Below are 15,333 nucleotides of genomic sequence, written 5' to 3' on the forward strand. Positions count from 1 at the left end.
CTGCCAGTTTTTCATTAATAATAGAAACTTTATTTCACTTTTTAAAATTGGCATTCCATATATTTTCAGTATTTAAACATACAAATTAATTTACTTCTTTATCTAATAAAAGCTACTGCCTAAATAATTCTATCAGGAGCAAAGGCCAACAACTCTTTAGAACCAGTTCCAGTCATTACTTTCATGGTGCTGTAATATATTTAATTGGTTCTTTGTAGGCTGTTTCTAAAAAATATGGGTTGATTTTGGAGCAAAGGCCAACAACTCTTTAGAACCAGTTCCAGTCATTACTTTCATGGTGCTGTAATATATTTAATTGGTTCTTTGTAGGCTGTTTCTAAAAAATGGGTTGATTTTGGAGCAAAGGCCAACAACACTTTAGAACCAGTTCCAGTCATTACTTTCATGGTGCTCTAATATATTTAATTGGTTCATTTTAAATGGTTAAGTGCAATTCCATGTACATCTTTACATCTAATGTCCTGATAGTGAAATTCATTAAAAAATACACCATTGGTCAAGAATAAAATTGCAGCATGCAACAGTGACTGTCAAAATTTTCATAAAGAGGTGGATATAAAAAACACTGACATTATCCAGAAATTAAATGCAGTGTGATTTTTTTCTTTTCAAATGCATATATGTATTTAGCTGTTCATGTAATAAGAAAATGGTCAGTGATTATTTTCCAATGTTGTTCTTCTATAGCACAGGCCTAACTCAGTGCATGTTTTCCCTGCAAATTAATGTAAACAATATTCACTGCACGTAAAGTCCACTTTTTGAATAAGTGCATTAACACGTGTAAGGTCGCAACATTTCCCAACATTTCTAAACTTGTACATGGTTTATAATAACTGAAATGATTATGATTATTCAAAATGATTATAAACTCAACCTTGCCACCTATCTACCCATTAGGCTTACTGAACATTTATTATAAAGTGTTTGCCATACCTTGCTCAAATTTTGATCATCTCATTTGCTGTTGGTCATTTATCTGTTATCTTGATAGGATTCAGTTTGTAAGACATTCTTTGTTGAATGTATGTGAAAATGTAAGTGAAACATCTCTAGGCTCATCATGATACTGTAACACACACACACACACACACACACACGCACGCACACGCACACACGCGCACACACACACACACACACACACACACACACACATACATACATACATACATACATATATATATATATATATATATATATATATATATATATATATAAACTATACAATGGCTTATTTGAAAAAAAGTTTCTCTAAAATAACATTATTATGTTGTTCAGATGTAAATAATGTTTTTTTTTTTAAAAGGAATTGTATCAGCATTATCAGTTAATCAACCAGGTGCATAATGTTGTGTAATGTTTGCTACAAACTAATTTTCATCATATTTCCTAATCATGCCACATTAGATAAATAATTAATAATGCAGTCCTCTTGAGTAGAGATTTGAAAATGTATAATAAATGACTATTGTATCACTGACAGCCATGTGTTGGTTCATTTATGCATTTACCTATTTTGTAAATATTTAAAGGTATTAAACTAAACCAAGCCATATGCATGTGTAAATGCTGCAGACTTATAGATATATTGTTGTTAATCATTGCTCTTCAAACTTGATTTTAAGGTGACTAGGGCCTGATTCAAATTTCAAGATGTATGCATCTTGAAAACAATGAAGAAAACTGGTTTTGATAAAAACTGGTAGGATGCCAATAGTAAACAGCTTGTAATGTTCAATTTTTTAAAACGCTTTTATTTTGTATCCCATTCTCTGCTCTAATGGCAACTGCTACCATTTTCCCTCCTTTGCTTACCTGCATGCTTTGTCTCCACGGCAACTGACGTGTTTGTTCTGTCCTTTCCCAGGTTATGGTTCTGTCTCTTCATCCCGCCGCCAATCCTCCAGCTATCAGCGACGAGATTCTCGTTCCCGACATTACTGATACATCCCTTGACCTTGAATTCCAGTGACCTTTACCCTCGGCTTCTTGCTTCAGCGAGGACAGTTTTCATATCTAACATAACTGACATCACTATTTTAGTGCTAACCATATCAACAGTTTCAGCTTGTGACCTTGAACTGCAGAAACCTTTATCCTCCAGTGACCTTTACCCTTCACTTCTTGCTCCAGTGAAATCTAGTGATCCGGGATACTTTTTGTAATTTAATCTTCAGCTGTCTTTTACTAATAGAGCTGAGCATTTTTAGTCTGTGTTAGGATTGACTGACCACATGCACACCATTCACATAGAAAGAGTTTCATTTTAGCTTTCACACAGTTTTAGTAGATGAAATAACACTGTATTTGCTAGGTATGATGTTCATCCCTACTACCAGCAGTGTATACCCAGATCTGCTGTATCATAATGTGATAGCCAGTCATGATTTCAAGCAATGAGCATAAACCCGGATCTGTCAGGGCATTATGTGATGGCAGATCTTGGTCTATCTGCTCTTTGTTTGGCTGCATGTTATACATAAGTAAATGTTGCAGTTGTTGATGTAGCAGTTTCCCATTGTGTTGAACCATTGAAGTTGCAATCAGTATATTTTTAAATTTAGGTAATTTTATGATATTGAAAGGAATTACTGCATACCTTTTATATATGTGTGTATTAAGAGTTGGGTTCATGGCAAAGTAAATGTTAGTTGAGAACTAGTTAATATGAGTCATTATGAAGCTGAGACAATTCATTCTACAATATGCTTACTTGCCCCTATTGCCATGGGGTCAAAGTTATGTCATAAAATTTTAATTGAGCTTTCAGTGAAAGCTGTTTCATTTGTTTATTATTCATAACCCTCCCTGCATGTGCCCTTCTGAATCCCCAGCAGACTTAGGGATGTAGAATAGATCACTGTGCCTTCCTGAATCCCCCTGCAGGCTAGGAGATTTAGAATAGGTCCAATGATCCTTTCTGAATTCCCTTCTGGGCTTAAGGATGTACAATAGATCAGTAATCCCTCCTGACTCCCCCAGCAGGCTATGGGATTTAGAATAGGACCACTGTGCCCTCCTGAATCCCCCAGCAGGCTGTGTGATTTATAATAGGACCACTGTGTCCTCCTGAATCCCTCTGCAGGCTAGGGGATTTAGAATAGGTCCAGTGATTCCTTCTGAATTCCCTTCTAGGCTCAGATATGTAGAATAGACCAGTGATTCCTCCTGCAGGTTAGTGGGTTTAGAATATGCCCAGTTTTCCTTTCTGAATTCTCTAGGGGGCTCAGGAATGTAGAATAGACTAGTGATCCCTTCTGAATCGCCCAGCAGGTTATGGGATTTAGAATAGACCCAGTGTACCCTCCTGAAGCCCCCTGGAGGCTTAGGATGTGGAGTAGGCCCAGTGTGCCCTCCTGAATCCCTCACCAGGTTTTGGAATTAGGATAGGCCCAGTGTGCCTTCTGAAACCTCCACAGGTTAGGGAATTTAGAACCAGCCCAGTGTGCCCTCCTGAAACCCCATGGAGGCTCAGGGATATAGAATAATCCCAGTGTGCCCTTCTACATGTTTTATAAAATTTGCCCATTCTGGCATACCTAAACTTGTTCAGCTCTGTGTAACCAAGACTTTTGATGCACAGTTAAACCCTTTAGATCAAACATTTCCTAAACTCCATGTTAGATTCTCATCCTAATTACCATGAATCATTATGAAGCATAGACAATTCATTCTACGACATGCTTGCTTGCCCTTATGACCATAGGGTCAAGGTAACAGTTATACAAAATTTGCTTTAAAGGTTTAGTTACAGTCTTTCAATTACTTATATTTCCTAAACTGCTTGATTGAAAGTTTTCTTTCTTGCCTTGAATCATTATGAAGTTATGATAATTTGTACTTTTACACATTGGTTTCCCCTTTGGCCTTGGGGTCAACATCACAGCATTAGAAAATTCACATTAAGGTTTGATTAAAGTTTTTTCATTTCCCTGTATTATAGGTCATATCATGTAGTGGAGTATGTGGGCAGATGGTGGCATCTGTGTTCCATAAACACATTTCTAGTTTTGGAAGTTGTTCAAATGCTTGAACAGATAATGGTCTTTGTGAAAGTAGCATTTAAAAATAATTCTGAATTTTGTTCTATGCAACTTTCTAATAATCTATTAGGATTGTGTGCAAAGGACTCAAAATTACTGTTTGAATAGTGTTTAAAGTATCCTAAATAGAGTCAAGATAACATTACTAATTAATAATGATATTAGAAACTATCTATATAATGTTTATTATGATGGTGTTCATTATTCAAATTATGATGGTGTTCATTATTCAAATTAAGATGGTGTTCATTATTCAGATTATGTTATTGTTCATTATATAATATGTATTCCATACAATTCTAGTCTCTGTTAAATTTCTTGTTTCATTCTGTTGTAAGACATATCCAATATTTACATGGATTTTTTATTAGTCTGTTGTACTTTTTATTTGACAGTATTCTATGTACAGTATACATTTAGAAAGGAGGTCTACTTTTGACCTGTTTATACAAATTTATTTCTGAATATTGAAGTTGTGATATTAGGTGTGGTTTTATACTTGTACTTACTAGCTTGAGTTAAACTGCAAACTGCACAGACCCAGATCTGTTGTTACATAATGCATGGGCAGATCTGGATTCATGTAGTTTGTAAAGAGTAATCAGCAGAATAAACAACATCAACTCTGATCTGCCAGTACATTATGTGACAGCAGATCAGGGTCTTTGTTGGCTTTGACTTTTAAGTGAATATAAATATATATATATCCAGGAGTTGACACATATTACCATTCCTGCTTTTTTTGTCAAGCCTACATTTGTAGGAAATCGAGATATTGTGGTCACGTCTGGCAGCAGTGGCAGACTCAGCAGTTTCTTAAACTTTTTTTATTTTTTTATTTGCATATATTTCCTAAATTCTTTCATGGATTTTGTATGAATCATTATTAGACTAAGACAATAGAATCCACAACATGCTGATTTTTCCTTTGACATTGGTATCATAGTTATAGTCATAGAAGTCATACAAAATTTGCATTAAGGTTTAGTTTAAAGTTTTTGGGCTGGCTTATATTATCTAAACCTTGCTATGGATTTGGTTTATACTTGGGATGAGCCATCATAAGGCTATGACAACTCATTCTGTGACATATGAGCCTTCTCTTTGACAATGGGGTCAAGGCCACAGTCAGATAAAATTAAGGTTGTGTTTAAGTTTTTAATTTGACTTCATTTCCTAGACCACTTGATTGATTTTCTTCATACTTAGAGTAAATAATTATGAAGCCAAGACAGTTCATTCTGTGACATGCTCCCTAACCCCATTGATCTTGATCTCAAGGTCACAGCTATAGAAGATTTGTATTATTGCTTTAGTTTTTAAAAAATTATTTGCTTATATTTCCTAAATCACTTGATCAATTTTCTTCATACTTTGGATGAATCATTATGAAGCTAAGACAATTCATTCTGTGATGCACTCTTTTGCCTTTTGACCTTTGGGATCAGGATCACGTTTTAGAGCAGTATTGCTCTTGAGCTAAAACTTTAAAGAAATTGGCAGGAATAAATGGCCCTGCTTGTCCATGTGTTTTTGCATTCAGCAGTGCATGTAGTGATTGATAACTTGAACTCTAAAACTTTTCGGATCTCTATGGATGATGTGTATGTTTTGGATGGTATATGACCTAAATTAGCATTCCTTTTTCAAAGTAACTACCAGTAAAAGTTCCTTTGCTGATTAGTTAGTTGGTGACATTGTTCCCACAACAGTGATATATACCAAATAATGACTTGTGTGAATTAATTCTGCAGACTCCCTTTTGAACTCGACATTGATAGGCTAATAGCATTACTTTTAGTGAATTTCATGATGGGTACAGGTATTGAATTAGTTTTGTTCAGAGATGGTTTTTAATAGTTATTTAGTCTCATAGCCATGAAAAAAGTGTGATGCAATTGTCTGGTAAGTTTTGAATTCATTGTACTCCTTCACAAAGATGTTTAATCCATCCCTGTAAGTATGAGTATAGGTGACAGGTGGAATAAATCTTTACATATAAAGACTGAGGGGAGGAGGTCATGCTGTTTTGTTCATTGAGGTTGATTTATAGGGTATTCCAAGTGATGGCAGATTTTTGCATCCCCGCTTGTGCAGATATGTTTTTATCAGTCCCACCATCAGTGTGCATCATCAGTTGGTTTCACACTGCAGCCTAAATTATGTCTACACTGATTAATAGAAGATGAGAACCTGACATTGGTACAGTATATTCGCAAAAGCAGGGAGAAGTTAGCCTGCAGAGGCAGTAAGACCAGCGGAATCATCAGCCCCTGTTGATAAATGGTTTGGCTTGTTATTTCCAATATCATTCTTAATTTGGCATTGGCCTCATGACAACCCAGGGCCTAAATACAACCCAAGGCTGAGAAAAAACACTCATTCTCTTATCCTGACCAGGTAATAATTGACTATGCTGTGGGAAACTTGACTTCTTCATCCCTGGACTGAGTAGAAACAGATTCATACTCAGAAAATAAATGTTTCCATTCGATACCTGAACAAGAGTCTGATTTGGTTCAACATTGCTTAACATCTCACATCAGTTATCAATTTCATGTACTTATTTTACCTACTTGTCAGGCAAGAATATGTTGCACAGGAAGCTGAATATGCTTTTATTCTCAGGTACCAGACGTCATATACTAAAATAAGTTCAGATCATGAAAATATTCTTTTGCATGAAGATAGCAGGTTTAAGAACCTTACAATACATCACCTCTTACATAAATGTACAAGAATTCACACGTTCTGCATTCTAAATCAAGAAGATTCACTCCAAAATCCTGCCTTCTTAATATTTGTGTTTACAGTGACACTTTTACGTAACCTAAGCATTATGTCAATGTGGAGAAATGACAAGTCATATAGGTTAAGAGTATGAGAATGTCGGTTTTCCTTGTCAGAGTTACACTTGCTCCAGGTCACTGGAATTTTCAAGAGTACAGTGGTACTGATACTTTATCACAGCAAAGTGAAGACACGATCATATATTTGTATAAAAATATAATTCCTTTTCAGAGGAAAATTGGTAACCAACATTTTAAGGATGCATTTTAAATGTCTCTGTCAAGTCTCACTAAGTTTCACACGATGTTTGCCATTTTAATCTATTTAGAAAGCAAATGATGTTGAGATTACAGCTGGTTGGCCTTAATTTAAGTATTTCCATGAGGTAGCATCCTTCCAGCACTTTTAGCAAATCAGGAATCTTGAGTTTGATAGGTACCTTAAGTAGTTCTCTAGAAATGGAGGTCTGACTGAAATTGATTACTGAGTACAAAAGTTAGTGAAACTTGCATATATACTTGGAATTCTTTCAAATTTAAGTTAGCAACATTTTTCATGTGAAAAGTAATTATAAAAATGTCAGCTGGCATCTTTGCTTTGGCATGATAGTGTATAAGATGTGCATTTGTGAGCCCTGCAACCACATCTTGGTTTGTGCTCTGCTGGAAAATCTAATTGTTGGACACTTTTTTTCCACCATAACCTGGCAGAAACTACCACAACATTCGATTAAGATCATACTGGTACTTCCTGTGCTTCTTTAAGGTGACCCCTGCTTGCCTTTTGAATTGGTCTTTGATTGGTTGCTGAGTACCAGCTGGTACAAACTTCGTGTAGTTAGCAGTTACTGTCCTGACTGCTCATTTGGCCCTTGATACTGCATTTTCTGCCACCTTTACTAACACCTGGAGTACCTGGTCATGCCTCTACTTGAATATGCTGAGTAATTTGGAAACAGGCACTAAGCATGTGCTGTCTTATTTCGCTATACTGTGTTTGATGATTATGCTTGTCTAGCTTATAATGTTTTTGACTTTTTGCCCAAGTATTATCTTGATGTTGTGTTGCATAATATAGCCATGCCGCCTACCTCAAGATCAAAGGGTCACTGCAAGGGAGATGAGATTTTTATCCTTGTCCAGATAATCTTAACTACTGAGGTTTTAATAAAACTTAGAGCAAATATATACGTATCATGATTAGATAGTCGAGTACCATAATTACACTCCTGTCTGTAGGTCAAGATCATGGAAATTGTAATTCTTTTCTGCAGAGATAACTTTCAGCCACTGCGGATACTTAATAAAATGTGTCCAAATGTACATAACCTACAATAGCCACACCCCTGCCCAAGTTCACGGTCACAGTTTTGGAAAATCTAATTATGTGGCATGTAGTATTGTATGTACTGATGAGTTCATCCAACAATTCAACTAGGACAACTTTAATCATCCTTGAGAAGGATCAGTAAGTCTGTGTATATATTGTATGGTATATACTGTATGGTATATGGTATATATTGTATGGTATATACTGTATGGTATATATTGTATGGTATGGTATATATTGTATGGTATATACTATATGGTATATATTGTATGGTATATACTGTATGGTATATACTGTATGGTATATATTGTATGGTATATACTCAATGGTATATATTGTATGGTATATACTGTATGGTATATACTGTATGTTATATATTGGATGGTATATATTGTATGGTATATATTGTATGGTATATACTGTATGTTATATATTGTATGGTATATATTGTATGGTATATACTGTATGGTATATATTTTATGGTATATATTGTATGGTATATACTGTATAATGTTTGAACCACTTAAGATATTTTGATGAAACTGCCAAAATATATATTATGACCAGACAGTACATCACATACTAGTGCCATGTACCCTGCCACAAGGTCATGGTCAAGGGTAAATGTTATTCTCTTGTCTTGTATCATTGTCCTGGGTGTAACTAATGAACATATGAAGATACTGAAAGAAACATTTATGTATCATGACTGGATGATAATGTTGTATTCCATAGTTACACCACCTGTCTCAAGATCAAGGTCGTATCAAGGGAAACTAATTCTTTGGCTTGTGTTCTTGTATGGAATGTAACTTTGAACCACTGAAGCTATTTCGATGAAATTTTGGAAAGTTATATGCCATATATTGGTTGTTTGTTGTTTATTAGAGCCACATCCCCACCTCAGATTCAATGTTAGAGCAACGGAAAGTGTAAATCTGACTTGTGTCCAAGTCCAGATTAAACATTTTGATGAAATTTGAACCAATTATATATAATGATTAGGCAGTGTGTCACATACCTTAAATATGCCCACTGCATGAAGGTTTTTGTCACAGCAAGGGAAAATATAAATCAGTGACCTAATTCCATGTATGGGTGTAACTTTTGAACCAATGATAATAAGTTTTTTAAAACTTTAACCTGTCATGTATTTTGACTTGACAGTATCATACATATTAAGTCATACACATTGCCTTCAAGGTCAAGCCAAAGCAAGGGGTAATCTAAGTCATTGGCAAGTTTCCTTATTCAAGCTGTTTTTTTCTATCCCTACAGGTACTTTGAAAAAATCTGACTAGGTTCACACTTTGTAAAACAATTATTAGTCTCTTTCTCACAGGTCATGGTCATTAGAATGAAAAAGGTTGTGTCTACAGCTCATGTTGGCTTGGCCTGGAAGCTTGCAGTATTAGTCTAATCCCTGCAGACTCCACTCACCACAAATGGTTCCATTATAAGCTTCTCCACTATTCCACACTATTTCCTACCATTTTGTCTTTACACTCTGCTGTGCAAAGTTGATGTATATGAAACAGTTTATGAAACAGTGCTTTGAGTCCTAAATTCCGTCTTAATAAGGGATGGTAATGCTTGATCTGTAATTTTTTCGTAGCCAGGAGGCTTTTTCACATATAACTCGTAAATTTGTCAGTTTTTCCTTTTTTTTTTCTTCCTCTTTCGTGATGCAGTCACAAAACACTAACATAGCTTCCCTTTGTGTGCACAGTAAATGGCAGAAAATATTAAAGTAGTTTGAAAAGTATTTTTCTTCATGAAATAGTCATGCAAAGTTACAACAGCGCAATATAAACGTTTTTTAATTTCAGAATTTATAATCAAAATAAGAAAAATATTTTCTTGCTATCAGGATCTGTAGTAAGATGCTGTTTTAATGTAGACTGGTTTTAATGTAGACTGGTTTGAATCTGTAGGTATACAGCGTTAGATTAATTGTTACTATGACAACAAAGAGGGATTATTTGTCATGCAATTTAACATAGCTAATAATTTCACTTGATTTATATTTTATTGTAGACATGGCAGCTGCAAATCTTTTTGTTTTATCTGCAGCTTACATGTAGAATGACTGGTATTATCTGCTATGTGTTTGGTTGTATTGTAAAGGATGTGTTTTTATATATTATTGTATTCCATTAAAAGATAAGTGCAATAAAAATAAATAAATAATTGTTTCTCTTGACCATCACTTGTCTTTTCATCTTCCCTAATCTTTGTTGTTTTTTTCCATGCCTCTTACATCCATTTTCCATGCCTCTTTCATCCATTTTCACCAATCCATCCCATGCTTGTGCAGTGGTATGTCAGCAAAACGGGGAGATAAACTTACAGGATATGCAAGAGAGGGGTCATGAAATCAATGCAAAATACACAACGAGTTGTCCATTGAAGTTGAACATGTATTATTTTGATGATAATATCTGAAATGTGATTCTACCCAGTCTTCAGTTTTTTTTTCTTGTTGCCTCTTCCTGTAAAATATACATGAGAGATGCCAGATATGGATTTAAAAATACTGCAGTTCCATTGTGCATCATGTCTAGCATAACATTATTGAGGGAACCTGTTACCGATCCGGTGGCCTAGTGGTCAGAGCATCCATCTCGAATGTGGGAGGTCATGGGTTTAAACCCCAGCCGAGTCATTCCATAGACTTATAAAAATGGTACCATTTTTTATGGGGTTCCAATTTTCGTGGATTTTGTGGTTGCCAGTTTTTGCCACAATCCATAAATTTAAAGATCCAATGAACAATGGTCCCTTTCTGAAGAGAGGAGGATCCTTTTGGCACAAATTTATGTACCATATGAAATGTTTGTTTTCACAAACCATGCAAAATTGCTACTCACAAAAATAAACGAATTCACAGTGCCATATATACTGGCCTATAAGTCGAGTGTAGATGCAAACTACCTAGACCCAGATCTGCTGTTATAAAATTCACCAACAGATCTGGGTCTTAGCAGATTGTTATTAGTAATCAGTAGAACAAAAAAAACTATATATCTTGATATGCTGTTTGCATTGTGCAAAGGCAGATGGGGATCTATTCTGTTTGCATTGTGTAAAGGCAGATGGGGATCTATGCTGTTTGCATTGTGCAAAGGGAGATGGGGATCTATGCTGTTTGTTTTGTGCAAAGGCAGATGGGGATCTATGCTGTTTGCATTGTGCAAAGGCAGATGGGGATCTATGCTGTTTGCATTGTGCAAAGGCAGATGGGGATCTATGCTGTTTGCTGTTGGACTTGATTTGTAAGCCAGTGCATATGGTAATCTGAAAGTCCCACTCTTGAGTTTATTGATGCAGAGGAGATGAGTATTCTTTTGCACAATGCTTTTCCTAATCATGGTATTGTTGACAGTTAGGCCACTCATACAATTTTACTAATCACTGTATTGATAGTTAGACCACTCAGATACATTTTTCCTAATTATAGTATTGACAGTTAGGCCACTTGGATACAATTTTCCTAATCAAGGTATTAACAGTTAGGCCAGTTAGATACATTTTTCCTAATCATGGTGTCAACAGTTAGGCCATTTTGATAAATTTGCCCTAATAATGGTATTGACAGTTAGGCCATTTAGATAAATGTTTCCTAATCATGGTGTCAACAGTTGGGCCAATTAGATGTATGTTTCCTAATTATGGTATTAACAGTTAGGCCAATTAGATACATTTTTCCTGATTATAGTCTTGACAGTTATGCCACTTGGATACATTTTTCCTAGTCATGGTATCAACAGTTAGGCCAAGTAGATACATTTGTCCTAATAATGATATTGACAATTAGGCCACTAAGATAATTTTTCCTAATCATGGTGTCAAGAGTTAGACCAATTAGATACATTTTTCTTAATCATAGTATTGACAGTTAGGCCACTGATACATTTAAGATTTCTTTTGTAGCTCAAGAACATGGTCATAATATCTAAGTAATATTCCATGCATTTACCATGAACATATACATCATTAACCACTGTGACCAGAAGTTGCATTTAGGAATAAATCAGTTGTGATAACCCTAACCAACATGTTCCAGAGACTGTTCTAGAAATTAAAATTTATGAGGAAACCCCTCTATTCATTTGGATAAAAATGGGAATAGTTTTCTAAATATAAGAGAAAGATGCATTTTGGAAGAGATCAATTGTGATAACCCTACCCCATATACTACAGGATTTATTTAAGAACTTAGAGTTTTTGTGGGGGAAATTCACTATTTCATTTGAGAAAAGGGGTAATTTTCTAAATATAAGATGCATTTAGGAATAGATTGACTGGGATAACCCTAGCTTTTGTGCCCAGGGGAGGGCTTTAATGAAGAAATAAAGGTACAACTGGCAAATATGCATGATTTTTGAGCATTGAGTTGAGTTTTCTGTGTTATGGGTTAGTCTTTTGTCTGCCGTCTGTTCATCTGTTAGTAACTGTTTGTAATTGATACTCCTCCTACCCTACTTGGAGGATTGCCATGAAACTTGTCATACTCAAGTATCCCATAGTCTAGTTGATCCTAAATGAAAATGCTGCTGCTTGAACATCCAATATGGCCACCACAGTGACCATCTTAAAAATCTTGTTATCACTACCCCTCCTGAATGGATGATCATATCAACATGGGTTTTTTCACAAAAACACTTTTTGTGATATCTAATTGGTTGTAAATGATAATGGTGCTACTTGGTTATCTAGTTGGGCCACCATCTTGATAATCTTGCTATCACAGCTACTCCAGAATAGATGGTGATATCAACTTAAGGTTTTCACGAAAAGTCTTCTTGTATGTCTAGTTGGTCATAAATGTTGCTGATCTGATGGACTACAATATGGCTGCTATGGCAGCCATCTTGAAAATCTTGTTATCGCAACTCCTAGGTACTGACCTGATGTTCAGTATGGCCACCACATCATGAAAATTTTGTTTTTGCTACTTGACTTAAATGGAAAGTCATTTTGATATGGGATTTTAATAAGAAGAATTCTTATGGTTTTTAATGAAAAAATTACTAATCCTCAATTTGGCCAGCATGGTGGATAACTTGAAAATTCTGTTATCTCTACCGCTCTTGAATGGATGGGTAAAACGACATGGGGTTTTCACAAATGGACTTTTTATGATACCTAGTTGGTCCTAAATGAAAATGATGCCAGTTGTACATCAAATATGTCTGCCATGATGTCCAAAACTATTCATTATCAATAGTCCTCATGAATGGGCTGATCATTATGACAAATTATGGGATTTTCACACAATGACTTCCAGTGATGTCTACTTTGCCCTAAATGAAAATGGTGCCAAGCTGACACCCAATATGTGTACCATAGCAGCCAATTTTAAAATCTTGTTATTGCTGAGGAGTATCAGAGATGGCTTTAACACTAAGCAGTTACAAGGAAGAAATGATCACATTATGGCTTCTGAATTTTTGTCTTGGAGTTCTTTATTCTAGGCTATCAAATTAGTAAAAATACAGGTAATTACAGAAAAGTATAGGTTACAGACCATAATTAATGTACTTACATGACAATAATTAATTTTCATTGAGCACAGACCTATCTTAATCTTAATTGTTGTTAATTGAAAGGTAGTAAAATTATTACTGTACATTTCTCTGACATTTTGTTTATTCTCTATATACACACAGACACACATTCACACACACACTCATACACAGTCAACAAATTATTTTGTATCATTCTTGAATTACAGTGGTTCTGTACATACACATTTATCCAATTTTTGACCATTCTTTCAATAATGTGGTTCGGTATATAACACAGTTTATAGTTATTGACCCCAACTACAATGTTTTAGCAGGGCTTCCCTGTATACATACACAAAAATGGATGAATATATAATGACCTCATTACCAAAAGTAGGTCACGGTGACCTGATCCTCATTCTTAAATGGCCATTTACACCTTGTCTATCAGGTCAGTTTGTCAGACATTAGTTGCTGTAGAGTTGTAAAACTTTATATTACAGATTTCATTATTGATACGTTTATATACATATGTCCATTCATCTCGTCTGCTTACCAATTTAGTTTCCCCACAATAACTTTAGTTGTCCACCATCCAGTTACCATACTTTGTTGGTGACTTGGATTTAAGGTAAGGATGAACCCTATTAATTGGGAGATTTCTCAAAGGTCAAGGTTACTCATATGGAAAGAAGGAGAATGATTTCAGCACAATAACTTCAGTTCTCCACCTTCTTTTGTGGATACCTTGCATATAGAGTAAGGAAAATTCCCATAGATTGCAGGGTCAAAAGTCAAATTCACTGTAACTGAAAGAATAAAAATGGTTTCTGCATAATAACTTTAGTTACCACCATCTGCATTTACCATGCTGTGTGGATGGCTTACACTTTGGGTAAGGATCAAGCCTATTGATTTTGGGCTCAAAAGGTCAAAGGTCAAGTTGTGCAGCTGAAAGAAGAAGACTGGTTCCTGTACAAAAACTTTAGTTCTACTTCACCTTTACCAAACTTTATTGAGGACTTGCACATAGGGTAAAAATCAAGCCTATTGATTCCAACTCTAATTTAAAGAAGAAAAATAGTTATTGCCAAAATATTTCAGCTAATACATAAAAGACTACTGAAAATGGGGCAGGCATATTTTATATTGTGCCTGTACTGGTACTCTTACTGTACCATAATATGGTGGTTGCTTTTGTTACTGGTAAGTTGACTTTCTGGTACCAGTCTGTATCTCCTATTCAGACTACAGCAAGCAAGGTTCCATTGATTCACATGCTGAACCAGTAGCGGCAACCATCCCAAAAGAGACAGAAGGGGATATTGATGATGCCTTTGTAAAATATGGACAAAACTCAAATGTTCAAGATGATGATGGGCCACCCTCTTCTCCAGGCAGTGATGGTGGTAAGTTGGAGTCAGTGCAGAATTGTTGCTATTGGAAGGTGGTGATTATATATATATTTTGACTAGAATAAATTTCTTGAAAATTATATGCAGGATTGAATTTTCTATTTTAACAGTTGCTTCTAAAAATGCCTTATTATTTTTGATAGAGTAGTGGCAAAATGTTATTAATGATTAAATTTCTTGTTGCATTTTTTATGCAGTAGTCAGGAGAAGTATTGGAAGAAATGT

The 15,333-nt window shown here is 35.2% G+C and overlaps 1 protein-coding gene across 3 annotated transcripts in view; it reads left to right on the top strand.

The window, feature by feature from the left end:
• LOC149777593 (rabphilin-3A-like) overlaps positions 1-15,333 on the top strand; it is a 149,358-nt gene that overhangs the window by 80,579 nt on the left and 53,446 nt on the right. For 2 of the 3 annotated variants that reach the window (XM_089942235.1, XM_089942234.1), the window contains exon 10: positions 14,923-15,102. In XM_089942235.1, coding sequence (XP_089798361.1) covers positions 14,923-15,102 — 180 coding nt within the window. The remainder of the gene's footprint in view (positions 1-14,922; positions 15,103-15,333) is intronic. The other variant, XM_089942236.1, reaches the window with a different exon arrangement.

Source organism: Sinohyriopsis cumingii, chromosome 18 (assembly GCF_028554795.1).
Source record: "Sinohyriopsis cumingii isolate HCF-2022 chromosome 18, ASM2855479v2, whole genome shotgun sequence".
NCBI lineage: Eukaryota > Metazoa > Mollusca > Bivalvia > Unionida > Unionidae > Sinohyriopsis > Sinohyriopsis cumingii.